Source organism: Palaemon carinicauda, chromosome 9 (assembly GCF_036898095.1).
Source record: "Palaemon carinicauda isolate YSFRI2023 chromosome 9, ASM3689809v2, whole genome shotgun sequence".
Taxonomy (NCBI): Eukaryota; Metazoa; Arthropoda; class Malacostraca; order Decapoda; family Palaemonidae; genus Palaemon; species Palaemon carinicauda.
Window position 1 is genome coordinate 129,218,879 of NC_090733.1, and position 22,500 is coordinate 129,241,378.

Below are 22,500 nucleotides of genomic sequence, written 5' to 3' on the forward strand. Positions count from 1 at the left end.
GTTGTGGGGTTTTGGAGAGCTTAGAGGTCTACCTGCTGAGTCATCAGCAACCATTGCCTGGCCCTCCCTGATCCTAGCTTGGGTGGAGAGGAGGCCTAGACTCTGATCCTATGTATATATGGTCAGTCTCTAGCACATTGTCCTCCATGCTTGGGCAATGTCACTGTGCCTCGCCTCTGCCATTCATGAGAGGCCTTTAAACCAAGAGTAAGGAAATCTAACAGTTATGGGCTAATTGTGATAAATTAGAAGCTAGGTATATTTATAGAAGGAATTGCAATAACACAATCATCCATTTACATTTACTTGCCAGACTGTGGTTCGATTCCCGCTTAAACTCGTTAGTTCCTTTAGTGTCTGCAACCTCACCATCCATGTGAGCTAAGGTTGTGGGGTTCTGGAGAGCTTAGAGGTCTCCCTGCTGAGTCATCAGCAACCATTGCCTGGCCCTCCCTGATCCTAGCTTGGGTGGAGAGGAGGCCTAGGCTCTGATCATATGTATATATGGTCAGTCTTTAGCACATTGTCCTGCTTGCTAGGACAATGTCACTGTGCCTCGCCTCTGCCATTCATGAGAGGCCTTTAAACCAAGAGTAAGGAAATATAACAGTTATGGGCTAATTATGACAAATTAGAAGCTAGGTATATTTATAGAAGGAATTCCAATAACACAATCAATTATATACAATTACTTTTATTAAATATGAAACGACTGATGACATGTAAAAAAAAAAAACTTAACATGAAACAATGTAAAGACGACAACAACAATATACGTCATTGAAGATGAAGTGTGCCAGGTGAATAATAATACAGACAAGTCTTAACTATGATATACTGCTAAAATATATTTGTTTACTCCATAATAAAATACATGTGTGTATATAATGCCTATTTAGAGGGGGGGGGGGAGACTTCAAAAGATAATAAAAATCTGCTTTGTTAATCCTGTGGCAGTTTTAGAATTCTTCAATTCACGTAATATACCGATAATACATATTACTGCAACAGTTAGAAAACTCCTGGGTGCCATGATGATATCAGCTGATCGATTTTGTTTACTCTTTCTTATTCGCTCCTCGAACTGCGATATCGTAGTGTGACGCTACAACATTTTCGCTCGCTATCATCGGCTGAAGGTTGGCGAAAATCTCGGGCGAGAAATTACTATAGTCCATTTCTTTTAGCGAGTCATATTTGCACGGACTCGTAACGGTGCCCTTTTAGCTCGGAAAAGTTTCCTGGTCGCTGATTGGTTAGAATTATCTTGTCCAACCAATCATCGATCAGGAAACTTTTCCGAGCTAAAAGGGCACCGCTGCGAGTATTTGCACGGACTCGTAACGGTGCCCTTTTAGCTCGGAAAAGTTTCCTGGTCGCTGATTGGTTAGAATTATCTTGTCCAACCAATCAACGATCAGGAAACTTTTCCGAGCTAAAAGGGCACCGCTGCGAGTCCATTTCTTTTTGCGAGTCATATTTGCACGGACTCGTAACGGTGCCCTTTTAGCTCGGAAAAGTTTCCTGGTCGCTGATTGGTTAGAATGATCTTGTCCAACCAATCAACGATCAGGAAACTTTTCCGAGCTAAAAGGGCACCGCTGCGAGTCGGTGCAGATATGACTCGCTAAAAGAAATGGACTATAGTGTGATTCCATCTATAGGAGAAGTTGGTTAGAACGATATAGCTTATATTGATTTATATTGGTATGGGAGATGCATTCACTGAACCTCGATATTTCTTAAGGGGTTTCGTACGCAGCTGATTTAACTGATTACCGTACAGTTTAATTATCTTTCATTATCGATGTCTATAAATCATCATGAAGATACGTCTATGGAACACATATGGATACTCAAAGTAGGATACCAAAGACATCCTGTAGCTTCTGAGAATGCTCTATAGCGGCAGATCAATTCTCGTCTTGGATATTTTTGATAATGAAAATAATCAAGATTGTTTTCATAATCAAAGACTCGCTTTGATGCTGAAATTCACAATATTTTCCTTAAGGAACTTCAAAGGAATCTAAGACAGAAGCTGGATTCAAATATCGGGTACGCTAAACTCGTAGTAAGGGTTGAATCTGAATAAATCGGCAGGTTTTTCGTTGAAAGTAAACCTTGATTTCATTAATTAAACTCAAATAAAGTTAAAACTTTGCAAGACTGGTGTATAATCACCTGAAAATCAACATATGGACGATTTTTACTTAATTAAAGATATGCTAAAAAAAACTTCCATGGATGGTATTGTCTATGAAGCAAAACATTGACGAAACATAGATCTCTTCACACCAAAAAATGCTACTATTACGTCCGTCATAGGGTATGAGCATCAAAAATTACAGCCCACGTTAATCTGCAGGGATGCTAGGCGAGGTATTCTGTAAGGCACATGAGAGATCGTATATCATTTGAACGTTTTATTCTACTCTGTTAAAAAAAACCGTAATTTTAATCGGAAATTCTGCGTAGAAATATACTGTTTTCTGCCGTATTTCAGTAAATAAAGGCGACCGTAATTTTTACCCTACTTTGTTATTATCTTTTACGGGTACATTTTCCGTAAAAATATACTGTTCTCAGCCGTATTTCGGTAAAATACAGGCGACCGTAATTTTTACCCTACTTTGTTATTATCTTTTACATGTTGGCGACCGTAATATCACTCCTTTACGTCAGTGTATCCGTTTTTAAAACGGTAAATGCCTGGCAACATTTATTCCAGGATTTCTACCGTTTATACGGCAATTTTTTAACAATGTAGGCTTACTAGAATTTGCCCTAAAGTTCTGATTCGAGTATCACCTGAGCCATTCTAGATTGAAGGACTTTACTTAACATCTGTTCTAGGTGATTTATACCGTTTTTTACGGCAAATTTTTTTAGTGTATGATCGCTAGAATTTGCCCTAAAGTTCTGAATTGAGTATCACCTGAGCCATTCTAGATTCAAGGACTTACCATCTGTTCTAGGTGATTTATACCCCTTTTTATGGCAATTCTTTCAGTGTATGCTCGCTAGAATTTGCCCTAAAGTTCTGATTCGAGTATCACCTGAGCCATTCTAGTTTGAAGGACTTTACTTAACATCTGTTCCAGGTGATTTATACCCCTTTTTATGGCAATTCTTTTAGTTTCTGCTCTCTAGAATTTGCCCTAAAGTTCTGATTCGAGTATCACCTGAGTCATTTTAGATTCAAGGATTTTCCATCTGTTCTAGGTGCACCATAATATATCTCAAAGTAGAACCTAAGTCATTACCATGTTGAAGATTCCCCACTTTTTTTTTTTTGTTTATCCTTTGGCCCTCCTTAGGAAGACGAACGGATCTCATCTGGGAGCTTTCCGTTGGAGATAGTTCCTATTCCTGGATTGTCGATCCCCTGGAGACTAGATTCGGATTGGTCGGAGTCCCCGAGGATGTCTATGACGGGTGAGTCTCCTGTAGGTAAAGAAGTAAATATAATGATTATACATACTGTACACTGTTAGGAAAAAACCGTAATTTTAACTGGAAATATTCCGTAAAAATATACTGTTCTCAATCGTATTTCATTAAAATACAGGTGACTGTAATTTTACCCTACTTTTTTATCATATTTTACGAGTTGGTGACCGTAATATCACTCTTGTGCGCCAATATAACCGTTTTTAAGACGGTAAAAATCCTGGAATAAATGTTGCCAGGCATTTACCGCTTTTTTATGCAAATTTTTAACAGTGTACAAGAAGGGATACGAATGATAATGAAAAGGAGTTTTATTACTAACAATGAAATATCTTAATAGTTTAAAAAGTGCCTCAAATGAATGTATATTCAACAAAACTAAACATGACATGTGCTAGTCAATTCCTTTCTCAATATTTAACCTATTTTATTGGTAAAATCTATTAGTTTTTATAACCTCAGCTATTAAATAAGTCAAAACAAACGAAAATGGCGGTTGATACAATATTTCGCATCGAAGTCTGACAATTTTGGTCATTTTTCCTGGAAATTTCGGTTTAGACAAGTCCTGAAACAGAAGATGGCTTAAAGTCTTAAATGCGAAAGGGTTCCGTCACTCATAATCCAGGTCTTTTTCTTCTTCTTTTTTTTTTTTTTTTTTTTTTTTTTATAGGTAGTCAGTAGAAAACAATTAAGAACCTTGGAAGCATTTTGATCCAATACATTGTTAAAAAAAAACCAGTAATTTTAATCGGAAATTCTCCGTATACAGATACTGTTCTCAACTGTATTTCAGTAAAATACAGGCGACCGTAATTTTACCCTATTTTGTTCTTATATATTACAGAATGGTGATCGTAATATTACCCCTTTACGTCAATGTATCCGTTTTTAAAACTTTAAATGACTGGCAACATATAATCCAGAATTTTTACCGGTTTTCTTACGGCAAGTTTTTAACAATGCAGGTTAGCCAGTGAAAGCTGTGTGATTGATTTTAGAAGTTAAAATGGTGCTAAATGTGAGAGTATGAGTTTGGTTGATTAATTTGAATTATAGTGCCTTGTGGATCCCAGCTGAACGTTTGGTAAACTGAGCTCTCTTGGGGAGTGCGAAGAGCATGCCCCAACCACCTTCATCTACCCCTCATCATATCTCATCCACACATAGCACTTCTTTTCTTCTTCTTGGGGTATTAAAGCCAACACTTGTTGTTGGCACGGGCCTTTCCCTTGGTTGGCCCGTAACATAGCAACTCGCGAGTAATCTCTCTTATAGTTTCATTTCTGAGGCCCTGTCCACACTACCGGGCAGTCCCCGACGGGCAAACACTGTTACCATACCCCGTTTCAAAGACACAAGGTGGGAGAGTATTCTCATTGATGCCCAAGTGCTTGACTTAAAGGGTAAATTTTATATTCATTTCAATACAATCGGTATTTAAGTATCTGTCCTCAAAAATCTCACCTTTATAGTTTCATTTCTAAGGCCCTGTCCACACTACCGGGCAGTCCCCGACGGGCAAACACTGTTACCATACCCCGTTTCAAAGACACAAGGTGGGAGAGTATTCTCATTGATGCCCAAGTGCTTGACTTAAAGGGTAAATTTTATATTCATTTCAATACAATCGGTATTTAAGTATCTGTCCTCAAAAATCTCACCTTTATAGTTTCATTTCTAAGGCCCTGTCCACACTACCGGGCAGTCCCCGACGGGCAAACACTGTTACCATACCCCGTTTCAAAGACACAAGGTGGGAGAGTATTCTCATTGAGGCCCAAGTGCTTGACTTAAAGGTTAGATTTTATATTCATTTCATTTCAATCGGTATCTAAGTATCTGTCCTCAAAACTCTTACCTTTCCGTCTTCCAACTTTGACGTTAATCAGTGTGATAGTGATACCCATCCCGAGGAGACAAGAGGCTCCGCAAGCGAAAGTGATGACGCTTCTGTAATACCATGGCCTGCGGAGAGAAATAAAAGAATTTCTTAAACAGTGATGTAATCAATATATAATAGTAATGTTGAGATCACAAAATACTAAAGAAATTTATTTTTATAATTTTATAAAGGGTAAAATGTCCGATTATAATCACTGACAAACATTATTTCTCTTTATTCACTATTAAAACCCGTAATGTTAATAGGAAATTCTCCGTGAAATTATACTGTTCTCAGCCGTATTTCAGTAAAGTACAGGCGACCGTAATTTTATCTTACTTTGTTATTGTCTTTTACGGGATGGTGACTGTAATATCACTCATATACGTCAATATATCGGTTTTTAAAAAGGTAAAAATCCCGGAATAAATGTTGCCAGGCATTTACCGTTTAAAAAACGGATATATTGACGTATAGGAGTGATATTACGGTCACCAACTCGTAAAAGATAATAAGAAAGTAAGATAGAATTACGGTCGCCTGTACTTTACTGAAATACGGCTGAAAACAGTATATTTTTACGCAGGATTCCCCATTAAAATTATGGGTTTTTTAACGGTGTATTCTGACCAAGATTCATGGTTTTAATGTCCCACAGTATTATTATTATTATTATTATTACTATCCAAGCTACAACCCTAGTTGGAAAAGCAAAATGCTATAAGCCCAGGGGCTCCAACAGGGAAAAATAGCCCAGTGAGGAAAGGAAATAAGGAAATAAATAAATGAAGAGAACAAATTAACAATAAATCATTCTAAAATAAGAAACAACGTCAAAACAGACATGTCATATAATAAACTATCAACAACATCAAAAACAAATATGTCATAAATAAACTATAAAAAGACTATGTCTGCCTGGTCAACAAAAAAGCATTTGCTCCAACTTTGAACTTTTGAAGTTCTACTGATTCAACCACCCGATTAGGAAGATCATTCCACAAAGGATTGAAAGATTCGTAAAAAATGTTTAGAGAATTTACGGATGTTTTGCATTCATATTAGCTGTATGCTACTGTAGTAATGCATTCCAGACAGTCAAATAATACCAAAATAACCTAAATTACGATGATAGGTTTCTTTTAACCAGTTGCAAATGGACGAAAGTTGATAAAAAAAAAAAAAACTCAGAACTTTTGTTGAATCATGCAATCTTATAGGCAGTTTTTGAAAGCAAAGAGCCCGTGCTACAGTACACAGGCTTCACATATTAATCAAATTTGGCCAAAAGGAGTAATGTGCGTCTTTTTTTTTCTCTTTTTTTTGATGAAAAAAAAAAAAGATTTAGAACAGTCATCAAATCATGCAGTCTTACAGGATGATTCTGAAAGTAAAGAGCCCGTGCTACAGTACACAGGCTGCACATATTAATCAAATTTAGCCAAAAGGCGTAATGCTAGTCATCTACTTTTTTTTTTTTTCCAGCAGACCCCATGTGGCACAAGGACACCTCAGATTACATAATAACCTGACTTGGTCTTTATGGAAGGAATTATGTATTTTTACAGCCAAGGTCTATAAAAATAATTTACAGCTAAGAAGACAAACTAAAACAAAATCATCTTAATTTAAAAAAAAAAAAAAAATAGTAATAATCTGTTCCACTCACTCATCTGGATTGAAGTTGGTTTTTATGGAAGGAATGACGTAGTTTACAGCCAATGTCTATAACACTACTTTACAGCTAAGAAGACAAACTAAAACAAAATCATCTTAATTTAAAAAAAAAAAAAAATAATAATAATCTGTTCCACTCACTCATCTGGATTGAAGTTGGTTTTTATGGAAGGAATGACGTAGTTTACAGCCAATGTCTATAACACTACTTTACAGCTAAGAAGACAAACTAAAACAAAATCATCTTAATTCAACAAAAAAAAAAAAAAAAAAAAAAAAAAAAAAAATAATATGTTCTACTCACTCATCTGGATTGAAGTTGGTCTTATTGGAAGGAATTGTGTAGTTTACAGCCAATGTCTATAAAACTACTTTACAGCTAAGAAGACAAACTAAAACAAAATCTTAATTAAAAAAAAAAAAAATGTTCTACTCACTCATTTGGATTGAAGTTCTGGATGATCATGATGATGATTCCGTTGGAGAACTTGTCAACAAGGCTCATGAACCCGTAGACAAAAGCTCCACCTTCGACGTTGTTGCCGATCAGATCAGCTGTGATGGAGAGTGACGTAATGAGGAGGGTGGAGCCTCCAATGCCCAGGAGGGCCGCAACTATGAAGATGCCCCACAATGTGAAATAGCTTCCCTTGCCAAACCATATCCACAGACAGCCGCATAAGCCCACCAGACACCCGAGGCCGAATGTCCTCTGAGAAAGGGTTAAAAAAGAAGACATTTTTAAATTTTTTTTTTCTTTTTTTTTTTTTTGCCGGATGTTACCTGAGAAAGGGGTTAAAAAGAAGATTTTTTTATTTTTGCCGGATGTTATCTGAGAAAGGGGTTAAAAAGATTTTTTTTTTTTTTGCCGGAAGTCATCTGAGAAAGGGTTAACAAAAAGAAATTTTTAATTTTTCTTTTGGCCGAATGGCCTCTGAGAAAGGGTTATAAAGAATTTTTTTTTTTTTTTTTTTTTTTTTTTGCCGAATGTCCTCTGACAAAGGGTTAAAAAGAGGAAATTTTTAAAGTTTGTTTTTTAGGTGAATGTGAGGAACACTGTTGAAAGTTTTCTGTAAAATCAGTAAAAGTTTTGGAATAAATGTTGCCAGGCATTTACCGTTTTAAAAACAGATATATCGAGGAATTTCTGAAGTTTCTTTTATAGGTGAATGTGAAGAACACTCAAAAATTGCCGTAAAAACTGTAAAAATATTGGAATAAATGTTGCCAGGCATTTGCCTTTTTAAAAACGAATATATTGACGTAAAGGAGTGATATTACGATCACCAACCCGTAAAAGATAATATCAAAGTAGGGTAAGAATTACGGTCGCCTGTATTTTACTGAAATACGGCTGAGAACAGTATATTTTTAAGGAGAATTTCCGATTAATGTTACTTTTTTTAACAGTGAATAAAGATGAAATATTTTTCATTGGTGATTATATTAGGGAATTTTACATTTCGTAAAAGTATAAAGATAAATTCCTTTAGTATTTTCATATCTCAACATTACCATTATATTTTATGTTTATAATGTCAGGCTGATTATTATTAAAGAAGATTTCATACTAATCAAGGATAAAAAAAAAAAAAAAATAAAAAAAGGGAAATATTTTTTCAGAAAATTAAAAAGGATTTTGTAAAAAATAATTAGCTATTCTAACTACTTAAACTTATATCCCACTTTCTAAGAATATAGTCAATTCTGAATATCATTAAATATTCTTCTATTATCTAATAAACTGTTTTAAAAGCTACGAGAGTATATGGGACTTCAGCTATACGACCTAATAATCAAGCATTTAAACCTAAATAAATACTTCTTATAGAATATACCCGGATGTATACACCCCTTGGCTCTCTCCCAATCTTCAGTTATTATTATTATTATCATTATTATTATTATTATTACTTGCTAAGCTACAACCCTAGTTGGAAAAGCAGGATCCCATAAGCCCTAAGGCCCCAACAGGGAAAATAGCCCAGTGAGGAAAGGAAATAAGGCAATAAACTCTATAGGCTATAAGAAGTAATGAATAACAAAATAAAATATCTTAAGATTGGTAACAACGTTACAATAGACCTGTCATATATACACAATGAAGAGAGAATAGTATCCCTGAGTGTACCCGCAAGCAAGAGAACTCTGCCCCAAGACAGTGGAATACCATGGTACAGAGGCTATGGCACTGCCCAAGACTAGAGCATTTAAAACTAAACAAATACTTCTTATAGAATATACCCGGGTGTATACACCTCTTACCTTTCTGCCAATCTTCTTATTGCTTGAGTGTACTCACAAGCAAGAGCACTTTAACCCAAGACAGTGGAAGAACATGTTACAAAGGCTTTGACACTGCCCAAGACTAGAGCATTTAAAACTAAACAAATGCTTCTTATAGAATATACCTGGATGTCCTTACCTTTCTGCCAATCTTCTTATTGCTTGAGTGTACTCAGAAGCAAGAGCACTTTAACCCAAGACAGTGGAAGACCATGTTATAGAGGCTATGACACTGCCCAAGACTAGAGTATTTAAAACTAAACAAATACTTTTCATAGAATATACCCGTATGTATACACCTCTTACCTTTCTTCCAATCTTCTTATTGACCTGCTTCATGACCAGAGATCCAACGAACCCGGCCAGGTACATGACGAAGGGCACGGTTGCTATAAACGTTTCACTTAGGAACAACGTTTCTTGCACGTAGAGGGGAATGTAGACCTGAACAAGAAGACAAGGAGAAATATGCGTCAGTATCACTGGGGGAAGAGAGAAAGTATTAAAGAATAAAAAGAGTCCTTGCTGGCATTATTTCTACTCAGAGGCATAGGTTCGAATCCTTGCTGGTATTGTTTCTAGTCAGAGGCATAGGTTCGAATCCTTGCTGACATTGCTTCTAATCGGAGGCATAGGTTAGAATCCTTGCTGGCATTGTTTCTACTCGGAGGCATAGGTTCGAATCCTTCCTGGTATTGTTTCTAGTCAGAGGCATAGGTTCGAATCCTTGCTGGCATTGTTTCTACTCAGAGGCATAGGTTCGAATCCTTGCTGGCATTGTTTCTTCTCGGAGGCATAGGTTCGAATCCTTGCTGACATTGTTTCTAGTTAGAGGTATAGGTTCGAATCCTTGCTGGCATTGTTTCTACTCAGAGGCATAGGTTCGAATCCTTGCTGGTATTGTTTCTAGTCAGAGGCATAGGTTCGAATCCTTGCTGGCATTGTTTATACTCGGAGGCATAGGTTCGAATCCTTGCTGGTATTGTTTCTACTCAGAGGCATAGGTTCGAATCCTTGCTGGTATTGTTTCTAGTCAGAGGCATAGGTTTGAATCCTTGCTGGCATTGTTTCTAGTCAGAGGCATAGGTTCGAATCCTTGCTGGCATTGTTTCTAGTCAGAGGCATAGGTTCGAATCCTTGCTGGCATTGTTTCTAGTCAGAGGCATAGGTTCGAATCCTTGCTGGCATTGTTTCTACTCGGAGGCATAGGTTCGAATCCTTGCTGGCATTGTTTCTAGTCAGAGGCATAGGTTCGAATCCTTGCTGGCATTGTTTCTACTCGGAGGCGTAGGTTCGAATCCTTGCTGGCATTGTTTCTACTCGGAGGCATAGGTTCGAATCCTTGCTGGCATTGTTTCTAATCGGAGGCATAGGTTCGAATCCTTGCTGGCATTGTTTCTAGTCAGAGGCATAGGTTCGAATCCTTGCCGGCATTGTTTCTAGTCAGAGGCATAGGTTCGAATCCTTGCTGGCATTGTTTCTACCCAGAGGCATAGGTTCGAAACCTTGCTGACATTGTTTCTACTCAGAAGCATAGGTTCAAATCCTTGCTGACATTGTTTCTACTCAGAGGCATAGGTTAGAATCCTTGCTGACATTGTTTCTAGTTAGAGGTATAGGTTCGAATCCTTGCTGGCATTGTTTCTACCAGAGGCATAGGTTCAAATCCTTGAGGCATTGTTTCTACTCATGGGCATATGTTCGAATCCTTGCTGACATTGCTTCTAATCGGAGGCATAGGTTCGAATCCTTTCTGGCATTGTTTCTACTCAGAGGTATAGGTTCGAATCCTTGCTGACATTGCTTCTAATCGGAGGCATAGGTTCGAATCCTTGCTGGCATTGTTTCTACTTAGAGGTATAGGTTCGAATCCTTGCTGACATTGCTTCTAATCGGAGGCATAGGTTCGAATCCTTGCTGACATTGTTTCTAGTTAGAGGTATAGGTTTGAATCCTTGCTGGCATTGTTTCTACCAGAGGCATAGGTTTGAATCCTTGAGGCATTGTTTCTACTCATGGGCATAGGTTCGAATCCTTGCTGACATTGCTTCTAATCGGAGGCATAGGTTCGAATCCTTGCTGGCATTGTTTCTACTCAGAGGTATAGGTTCGAATCCTTGCTGACATTGCTTCTAATCGGAGGCATAAGTTAGAATCCTTGCTAGCATTGTTTCTACTCAGAGGTATAGGTTCGAATCCTTGCTGGCATTGTTTCTACCAGAGGCATAGGTTCGAATCCTTGAGGCATTGTTTCTACTCATAGGCATAGGTTCGAATCCTTGCTGACATTGCTTCTAATCGGAGGCATAGGTTCGAATCCTTGCTGGCATTGTTTATACTCAGAGGTATAGGTTCGAATCCTTGCTGACATTGCTTCTAATCGGAGGCATAGGTTCGAATCCTTGCTGACATTGTTTCTAGTTAGAGGTATAGGTTTGAATCCTTGCTGGCATTGTTTCTACCAGAGGCATAGGTTCGAATCCTTGAGGCATTGTTTCTACTCATGGGCATAGGTTCGAATCCTTGCTGACATTGCTTCTAATCGGAGGCATAGGTTCGAATCCTTGCTGGCATTGTTTCTACTCAGAGGTATAGGTTCGAATCCTTGCTGACATTGCTTCTAATCGGAGGCATAGGTTCGAATCCTTGCTAGCATTGTTTCTACTCAGAGGTATAGGTTCGAATCCTTGCTGACATTGCTTCTAATCGGAGGCATAGGTTCGAATCCTTGCTGGCATTGTTTCTACTCAGAGGTATAGGTTCGAATCCTTGCTGACATTGCTTCTAATCGGAGGCATAGGTTCGAATCCTTGCTGGCATTGTTTCTACTCAGAGGTATAGGTTCGAATCCTTGCTGACATTGCTTCTAATCGGAGGCATAGGTTCGAATCCTTGCTAGCATTGTTTCTACTCAGAGGTATAGGTTCGAATCCTTGCTGACATTGCTTCTAATCGGAGGCATAGGTTCGAATCCTTGCTAGCATTGTTTCTACTCAGAGGTATAGGTTCGAATCCTTGCTGACATTGCTTCTAATCGGAGGCATAGGTTAGAATCCTTGCTAGCATTGTTTCTACTCAGAGGTATAGGTTCGAATCCTTGCTGACATTGCTTCTAATCGGAGGCATAGGTTAGAATCCTTGCTAGCATTGTTTCTACTCAGAGGTATAGGTTCGAATCCTTGCTGGCATTGTTTCTACCAGAGGCATAGGTTCGAATCCTTGAGGCATTGTTTCTACTCATGGGCATATGTCGAATCCTTGCTGACATTGCTTCTAATCGGAGGCATAGGTTCGAATCCTTGCTGGCATTGTTTATACTCAGAGGTATAGGTTCGAATCCTTGCTGACATTGCTTCTAATCGGAGGCATAGGTTCGAATCCTTGCTGGCATTGTTTCTACTCAGAGGTATAGGTTCGAATCCTTGCTGACATTGCTTCTAATCGGAGGCATAGGTTCTAATCCTTGCTGACATTGTTTCTAGTTAGAGGTATAGGTTTGAATCCTTGCTGGCATTGTTTCTACCAGAGGCATAGGTTCGAATCCTTGAGGCATTGTTTCTACTCATGGGCATAGGTTCGAATCCTTGCTGACATTGCTTCTAATCGGAGGCATAGGTTCGAATCCTTGCTGGCATTGTTTCTACTCAGAGGTATAGGTTCGAATCCTTGCTGACATTGCTTCTAATCGGAGGCATAGGTTAGAATCCTTGCTAGCATTGTTTCTACTCAGAGGTATAGGTTCGAATCCTTGCTGGCATTGTTTCTACCAGAGGCATAGGTTCGAATCCTTGAGGCATTGTTTCTACTCATGGGCATATGTTCGAATCCTTGCTGACATTGCTTCTAATCGGAGGCATAGGTTCGAATCCTTTCTGGCATTGTTTCTACTCAGAGGTATAGGTTCGAATCCTTGCTGACATTGCTTTTAATCGGAGGCATAGGTTAGAATCCTTGCTAGCATTGTTTCTACTCAGAGGTATAGGTTCGAATCCTTGCTGACATTGCTTCTAATCGGAGGCATAGGTTAGAATCCTTGCTAGCATTGTTTCTACTCAGAGGTATAGGTTCGAATCCTTGCTGGCATTGTTTCTACCAGAGGCATAGGTTTGAATCCTTGAGGCATTGTTTCTACTCATGGGCATATGTTCGAATCCTTGCTGACATTGCTTCTAATCGGAGGCATAGGTTAGAATCCTTGCTGGCATTGTTTATACTCAGAGGTATAGGTTCGAATCCTTGCTGACATTGCTTCTAATCGGAGGCATAGGTTCGAATCCTTGCTGGCATTGTTTCTACTCAGAGGTATAGGTTCGAATCCTTGCTGACATTGCTTCTAATCGGAGGCATAGGTTAGAATCCTTGCTAGCATTGTTTCTACTCAGAGGTATAGGTTCGAATCCTTGCTGGCATTGTTTCTACGAGAGGCATAGGTTCGAATCCTTGAGGCATTGTTTCTACTCATGGGCATATGTTCGAATCCTTGCTGACATTGCTTCTAATCGGAGGCATAGGTTCGAATCCTTGCTGACATTGCTTCTAATCGGAGGCATAGGTTCGAATCCTTGCTGACATTGCTTCTAATCGGAGGCATAGGTTCGAATCCTTGCTGGCATTGTTTCTACTCATGGGCATATGTTCGAATCCTTGCTGACATTGCTTCTAATCGGAGGCATAGGTTCGAATCCTTGCTGACATTGCTTCTAATCGGAGGCATAGGTTCGAATCCTTGCTGGCATTGTTTCTACCAGAGGCATAGGTTCGAATCCTTGAGGCATTGTTTCTACTCATGGGCATATGTTCGAATCCTTGCTGACATTGCTTCTAATCGGAGGAATAGGTTCGAATCCTTACTGACATTGCTTCTAATCGGAGGCATAGGTTCGAATCCTTGCTGGCATTGTTTTCTACTCAGAGGTATAGGTTCGAATCCTTGCTGACATTGCTTCTAATCGGAGGCATAGGTTCGAATCCTTGCTGGCATTGTTTCTACTCAGAGGTATAGGTTCGAATCCTTGCTGACATTGCTTCTAATCGGAGGCATAGGTTCGAATCCTTGCTGACATTGTTTCTAGTTAGAGGTATAGGTTTGAATCCTTGCTGGCATTGTTTCTACCAGAGGCATAGGTTCGAATCCTTGAGGCATTGTTTCTACTCATGGGCATAGGTTCGAATCCTTGCTGACATTGCTTCTAATCGGAGGCATAGGTTCGAATCCTTGCTGGCATTGTTTTCTACTCAGAGGTATAGGTTCGAATCCTTGCTGACATTGCTTCTAATCGGAGGCATAGGTTCGAATCCTTGCTGGCATTGTTTCTACTCAGAGGTATAGGTTCGAATCCTTGCTGACATTGCTTCTAATCGGAGGCATAGGTTCGAATCCTTGCTGACATTGTTTCTAGTTAGAGGTATAGGTTTGAATCCTTGCTGGCATTGTTTCTACCAGAGGCATAGGTTCGAATCCTTGAGGCATTGTTTCTACTCATGGGCATAGGTTCGAATCCTTGCTGACATTGCTTCTAATCGGAGGCATAGGTTCGAATCCTTGAGGCATTGTTTCTACTCAGAGGTATAGGTTCGAATCCTTGCTGACATTGCTTCTAATCGGAGGCATAGGTTAGAATCCTTGCTAGCATTGTTTCTACTCAGAGGCGTAGGTTCGAATCCTTGCCCAGCCAGGTGCATTTGTCATAAATGAATTTCTTGTGGATATACTTTCCCAAAGGCAGAATTCGATATTGAAATGTCATTGTGATTGATGTTTACATTGATTGAAATCACAAGTATTAGTGATAGGTAATCAGATTTTCAACTTGAATACTACGAACAAACGCACACTTAGGCCTAAAATTTAAGTTGTTTAAAAGTATAAAAGAAGTAGAGGAAAATATTTCAAACATTAAAAAAACACTCCCAAAAAGGTAAAACTTCCAAAAAAGGATGAAGAAAAAATAATATAGCATCTTCCTTGGGGATAGATCGTTATCTCTGATAAATGTAAAAGGGCTGGGCTGTCCTTGGACATGAGTCTTCAGGCATTCACACAGAAAAAAACCGAACTAAACAGTGTAATTTAAAAGATATTCCCATGGTGTAAAAATTACGTTGTTCATGTATGTATGTATGTATGTATGTATGAGTATATATATATATATATATATATATATATATATATATATATATAAATATATGTATTTATATATATAAATATATATGAATATATATATATATATATATATATATATATATATGTGTGTGTGTATATGCATATACATATATATTCATATATGTATGTATATATACACACATATATATATATATATATATGTATATATATGTATATATATACTGCATATATATATATATATATATATATATATATATATATATTCATATGTGTGTATATACATATACATATATATGCATATGTATGTATACATATACACACACACACACACACACACATATATATATATATATATATATAAAATCATACATGACACCATTGAACAATACAGCCCGTATTACGCTTGCAACTTGACCATGTCACTATCATCTCACTATCATTATCTCTCTTCACACACGCCCATCACCATTAAATATTCTTCATTAAAAGCTAAAAGAAAAATAGCTCCCTCAAAAGCTATAAGAAAAGTGTCTCCCTCAAAAGCTAAAGAAAAATATCTCCCTCAAAAGTTAAAAGAAAAGTATCATCTTCAAAAGATGAAAGAAAGTATCTCCCTCAAAAGCTAAAAGAAAAGTATCTCCCTTAAAAGTTAAAAGAAAATATCTCCCTCAAAAGCTAAAAGAAAAGTATCTCCCTTAAAAGTTAAAAGAAAAATATCACCCTCAAAAGCTAAAAGAAAAGTATCTCCCTTAAAAGTTAAAAGAAAATATCGCCATCAAAAGCTAAAAGAAAAAATATCTCCCTCAAAAGCTTAAAGAAAAGTGTCTCCCTCAAAAGCTAAAGAAAAATATCTCCCTCAAAAGTTAAAAGAAAAGTATCATCTTCAAAAGATGAAAGAAAGTATCTCCCTCAAAAGCTAAAAGAAAAGTATCTCCCTTAAAAGTTAAAAGAAAAATATCACCCTCAAAAGCTAAAAGAAAAGTATCTCCCTTAAAAGTTAAAAGAAAATATCGCCATCAAAAGCTAAAAGAAAAAATATCTCCCTCAAAAGCTTAAAGAAAAGTGTCTCCCTCAAAAGCTAAAGAAAAATATCTCCCTCAAAAGTTAAAAGAAAAGTATCATCTTCAAAAGATAAAAGAAATGTATCTCCCTCAAAAGCTTAAAGAAAAGTATCTCCATCAAAAGCTAAAAGAAAAAAAATATGTCCCTCAAAAGCTAAAAGAAAAATATGTCCCTTAAAAGCTAAAAGAAAAATATGTCCCTTAAAAGCTAAAAGAAACATGTCTCCCTCCAAAGCTAAAAGAAATGTATCTCCCTCAAAAGCTTGAAGAAAAATATCTCTAAATCTAAAAGAAAAATATCTCCCTCAAAAGCTAAAAGAAAAGTATCTCCCTCAAAAGATAAAAGAAATGTATCTCCCTCAAAAGCTAAAAGAAAAATATCTCCCTCTAAAGCTAAAAGAGAAGTATCTCCCTTAAAAGCTAAAAGAAAAGTATCTTCCTCAAAAGATAAAAGAAATGTATCTCCCTCAAAAGCTAAAAGAAAAATATCTCCCTCTAAAGCTAAAAGAAAAGTATCTCCCTTAAAAGCTAAAAGAAAAGTATCTTCCTCAAAAGATAAAAGAAATGTATCTCCCTCAAAAGCTAAAAGAAAAATATCTCCCTCTAAAGCTAAAAGAAAAATATCTCCATCAAAAGCTAAAAGAAAAGTATCTTCCTCAAAAGATAAAAGAAATGTATCTCCCTCAAAAGCTAAAAGAAAAATATCTCCCTCTAAAGCTAAAAGAAAAATATCTCCATCAAAAGCTAAAAGAAAAATATCTCCCTCTAAAGCTAAAAGAAAAGTATCTCCCTTAAAAGCTAAAAGAAAAGTATCTTCCTCAAAAGATAAAAGAAATGTATCTCCCTCAAAAGCTAAAAGAAAAATATCTCCCTCTAAAGCTAAAAGAAAAATATCTCCATCAAAAGCTAAAAGAAAAGTATCTTCCTCAAAAGATAAAAGAAATGTATCTCCCTCAAAAGCTAAAAGAAAAATATCTCCCTCTAAAGCTAAAAGAAAAATATCTCCCTCAAAAGCTAAAAGAAAAATATCTCCCTCTAAAGCTAAAAGAAAAATAGCTCCCTCAAAAGCTAAAAGAAAAATATCTCCCTCAAAAGCTAAAAGAAAAATATCTCCCTCTAAAGCTAAAAGAAAAGTATCTCCCTTAAAAGCTAAAAGAAAAGTATCTCCCTTAAAAGTTAAAAGAAAATATCGCCATCAAAAGCTAAAAGAAATGTATCTCCCTCAAAAGCTAAAAGAAAAATATCTCTAAAGCTAAAAGAAAAATATCTCCCTCAAAAGCTAAAAGAAAAATATCTCCATCAAAAGCTAAAAGAAAAATATCTCCATCAAAAGCAAAAAGAAAAGTATCTCCCTCAAAAGCTTAAAGAAAAATATCTCCTTTAGAAGCTAAAAGAAAAATATCTCCCTCAAAAGCTAAAAGAAAAATATCTCCCTCAAAAGCTTAAAGAAAAATATCTCCTTTAAAACTTAAAAGAAAAATATCTCCCTCAAAATCTTAAAGAAAAATATCTCCTTTAAAAGCTAAAAGAAAAATATCTCCCTCAAAAGCTAAATGAAAAGTAAACAAAAAGACGAAATCAACATAGGCCTAAAAATCCCAACCTGGTAGAGATTGACGTAGAGCCTGGTCGCCATATACAAGACGGCGATCTGGTAGAACGGCCTCTCCTTGAACCAATCCAGCTTCCTCATGGTCGTGACGGGTTTCTCGTCCTTCGGCGCCTTCTGCTGCTCTTCGATGGCGATGTCCTCCGGCTTGCGGGGCTTGATGAAGGCGGGTTCCGTCACGCCCAAGTGGAAGAGGGCCGAGAAGAAGCCGCCGATGACGACCACAATTAGCGAGATGTTCTGTGGAGGGGAAATGAAGATGTAAATACAATGGTGACGATCTATCGCTGAGGCATGCGATGTATAAATTTGTCACTATGCTGGAGGAAGGATCAGAAAAACGAAATTCTTGGACTAGGTATGACAATACGAAAGCGCTAGTCCAAGAATTTCGTTTTTCTGATCCTTCCTCCAGCTTACTGACAAATACAATGGGTGTGTATATATTTATATATATATATATATATATATATATATATATATATATATATATATATATATTATCGTAATTTAAACGGCTTTTAATCTTTGAGGGCAATTACTGTCAGTCAATTTAAATGAAATACATTCGAATACATTTTACATACATATATGTATACTGTTTATATATACTGTATATATATATATATATATATATATATATATATATATATATATATATATATGTATATATATATATATATATATATATATATATATATGTGTGTGTGTGTGTTTGCGTTTGTATATACTGTATATATATATATATATATATATATATATATATATATATATACATATATATATATATATATATATATATATATATATGTATATGCTTTAAATATACGCATAAAAATCAATAATTTAAATTAATCACTAAATTTTAAACCAATACACATTGTCCCTCTTTTCAGTGAAAAGTGAAAAAAAAAATTAACAGGCAGTTTATAAATAAATGAAAAAATTGATTTCACGTCGATCGAAATAGGGTGTGTTTGATTCGATGTGAGATTATTAAGATTTAATTCCTCCTAAGATCTACAGATTCCTCCAAGGTGCATTCTTCTGTTTTAATCATCTCGACCGAAATGGAGATTATGGAGATTAGCGTCTTGACCAAGGATGGTTATCTGCCAATCGCCTTACAGGTTAAAGGTGTCTGGTTTTAGTTCCCGTTTTATCAGAATAGATCCTCACCAGAACGTCACCTAGGGAAGCCTTGCTGGATTATCCTTTTGATTATCGGATCCAAAAGGGTGATGTCCACTATGTTTACTTTCCACTGTCCTTCGGATAAATTCATATTATCTGTTTGGTTTATGATGGTCGATTCCAGAATCATTCTTTATCAAGAGGCTCAATACAGAACAATATTATAGAAGTTTTATTCCAGCTGTGACTAATTTGTGGAATAATCTTCCTAATTAGGTAATTAGGTAGTTGAATCGGTGGAACTTCAAAAGTTCAAATTTCCAGCTAATGTTTTTTATGTTGAACATGCTGACATAAGTCTCTTTTTATAGTTCATTTATGAAAGATCTATTATGTTGTTACTGTTCTTAAAATATGCTATTTTAGTTCTCTCCTTTCCTCGCTGGTTTATTTTTTCCTGTTGGGGCCCTTGGAGCCCTTGGGCTTATAGCTTCCTGCTTTTCCTGCTAGGGTTGTAGTTTAACAAGTAATAATAATAATAATAATAATAATAATAATAATAATAATAATAATAATAATGATAATAATAATGATACGGACATAACTCGCTTCATTTAGATCTGTGGTGTTCAGATAATCTTTGAGATAGAGAACGATCAGTTTGTCCCATGCAAAGTAAACATTAGTCGGGTTCGTTGTTTTCTGATAAACATTGATAAAGGCACTCTGAATTTATCCGGAGGACAGTGGAAAGCCGACATAGTAGACAACGCCTTCCTGAATCCGATCATCATAAGGATAATTCAACAAGATTTGACCGCCATGAATTTTCCGAAGGACAGTGGAAAACTGATTTAGTGGACAACGCCCTCCTGAATCCGATCATCATAAGGATAATCCAACAAGATTTGATCGCCATGAATTTATCTGAAGGACAGTGGAAAGCTGACATAGTGAACAACGCCCTCCTGAATCCGATTATCATAAGGATAATTCAACAAGATTTGACCGCCATGAATTTTCCGAAGGACAGTGGAAAGCTGACTTAGAGGACAACGCCCTCCTGAATCCAGCTACAAAAGGATAATCCAGCAAGACTGACCACCAGATAATCTGCCAGGTGATGAGGTCAAATAAACCAGCAAGACTGACCACCAGGGCAAGAGGTCAACCTCCATTCTGGTTAAGATGATACAAACAAGAACGCACCTGGAAGATATTAAATCTGGATAATCTTTCCCAGAGCCGTCCACACCCTCTTCAGATGTTATTGTTGTTGTTGTTGTTGTTGTAAATTGCCCTGCCCTTCCGGCCAGACACAACACAGACTTGCAGTTTTATTATTATTAATATTTTTATTATTATTATTATTATTATTATTATTATTATTATTATTATTATTATTATTACCTAAGCTCCAACACTAGTTTGAAAAGCAGGATGCTATAAGCATCCTACTTTTCCAAGTAGCGCTGTAGCTTAGGTAGTAGTAGTAATAATAATTATTATTAATAATAATAATAATAATAAAAATAATAATAATATGTGTTTGTATATATTAGACTCTTAGAAGATATTTATTATATAAAAAGAAGAGAAAAATAAAGAAGGTGTTTTTAATGCATTTGTTTTAACTGACTTTACTAAACTGTATTAAAAAAAACACAAAAACGTTTTCGGTTACACATGTTCGTTTCATATAACTTTGGCTCATGCCGAATTCATATCATGTCTTTTTTTTTTTTTACTTTACCCTAAGTTCAGCGTGTCAGTATTAAAATTATATGAAGAAGATAGTGAATTAAGTGTTTGTAAGTTCCAATGAACCTTAAACTTATCGCTAAATTTCCTTATCATTATAACAGATATTAAGGTTTAAGGTTTAAAGGTCGCTCATGTATGGCAGAGGCAAGGGACGGTGACATTGCCCTAGCAAGCAGGACAATGCCATAAAGACTGACCATATATACATATGATCAGCGCCCAAGCACCCTATCCACCCAAGCTAGGACCAGGGAGGGTCAGGCAATGGGTGCTGATGACTTAGCAGGTAGACCTGTATTCTCCCCCAAACCCCACATCCTTAGCTTACAAGGATGGTGAGATTACAGCGACAAAAGAAACTAAAGAGTTTGAGCGGGACTCGAACCCTAATCTGGAGATCACCAGGCATAGACGTACCTGAGCATTTGAGGTATCTCCAAGCTAAAGCTCTTTTACAGAATCCTTATAATTTACTGTAGTTTTCCCAAATAAAAAGTGCGTTACTGTTTGCCACAATAGAAGCTTGTACTTTTCAATTTATTATGGATGTATGGGGCGAATTTGGATCATATGCCTATAGCCTAACTCTTTAGTAAGCTTTCTTTGGCATCATTGATACAAATGAATGTATGAGCCTGTATAAAGGTAATAAGTAAATGAGATGTATTATCATGAAGATCTCTCTTTTGTAAATCAAATTATCAAGTAATTTAGTTTGTCCTTTGGTAACCCTAAAAGGTGTCTGGTTTCAATTCCAGTTTCATCAGAATAGATGCTCACCAGAACGTCAGCCAGGCAAGCCCAACACCCCACTTTGGTGCCCAAACACAGCAGTGGCCTCCACAATAAACAGCTTAAACTCACGGTCCCGGGTTGGGATCGATCTGCTGCCATGCTAATGCTAGACGAATGTTATCACTATACCAGCCAGTACAGATTGCAATAACAAATCAATTAATCAACGTCACGACTCACCCTGAATTTAGTGGAGTCTTCCGGTCCTACGGTGTCAGTGGAGCAACCAGTCACTGGCTCTGTATCCACCTCATTCACTTCCACCATGGTGCAGTTTTGCATCGTCAGCGCTTCACCTTTCGACGACTGTGTGTTCAGGACGACGAACGTAATGGCGAATACCCCTAGATTGGCCAATACTGTGAAGGCGTACCTGTGGGGTGAGTTTTAGGTGACGTCAGAGGGTCTTTCTTAAACTATGCAGTAGAAATCCTATCATGAATGTTAACCAAAATAGTGCTGATCATTCTTTCGATAGATGATAAAATGAGTAAAGCTCAGACATCTGATCTATGAATTAAACATCTAAACTCTCCATTCGAATAACGGACCAATAAAGTATTCTATTTTGATAACCAGGTGCTATCTTTCAACACTTCTGTAACAAACTATACCCCAGTCGTCTCAAAGGTTCCAGGCCAAGTAAGCCCCACCCCTTGATGACATCATAGCCAATCATGTTGTCTCCCTTATAAATTTAAAACCATACCTA

At 36.9% G+C, this 22,500-nt stretch overlaps 2 protein-coding genes and 1 long non-coding RNA gene across 4 annotated transcripts in view; 2 read left to right on the forward strand and 1 right to left on the reverse strand.

Moving 5' to 3' along the window:
* Positions 1 to 22,500, forward strand: part of Amacr (Alpha-methylacyl-CoA racemase) — a 302,904-nt gene that overhangs the window by 13,076 nt on the left and 267,328 nt on the right. The gene's annotated exons all lie outside the window — the stretch shown is intronic.
* Positions 1,333 to 3,135, forward strand: LOC137647144 (uncharacterized). The gene is made up of 2 exons (XR_011045536.1): positions 1,333 to 2,856; positions 2,979 to 3,135. It is a non-coding gene; the product is annotated as an uncharacterized lncRNA (long non-coding RNA).
* The window catches only part of LOC137647143 (major facilitator superfamily domain-containing protein 12-like), a 169,279-nt gene continuing 149,935 nt past the window's right edge, over positions 3,157 to 22,500 (reverse strand). Inside the window, exons 5-10 of the mRNA XM_068380415.1 lie at positions 21,969 to 22,161; positions 18,090 to 18,335; positions 9,608 to 9,745; positions 7,453 to 7,727; positions 5,315 to 5,421; positions 3,157 to 3,447 (exon numbers count right to left, since the gene is read on the reverse strand). Of these exons, the coding sequence (XP_068236516.1) occupies positions 3,317 to 3,447; positions 5,315 to 5,421; positions 7,453 to 7,727; positions 9,608 to 9,745; positions 18,090 to 18,335; positions 21,969 to 22,161 (1,090 nt within the window). The 3' untranslated portion in view covers positions 3,157 to 3,316. The remainder of the gene's footprint in view (positions 3,448 to 5,314; positions 5,422 to 7,452; positions 7,728 to 9,607; positions 9,746 to 18,089; positions 18,336 to 21,968; positions 22,162 to 22,500) is intronic.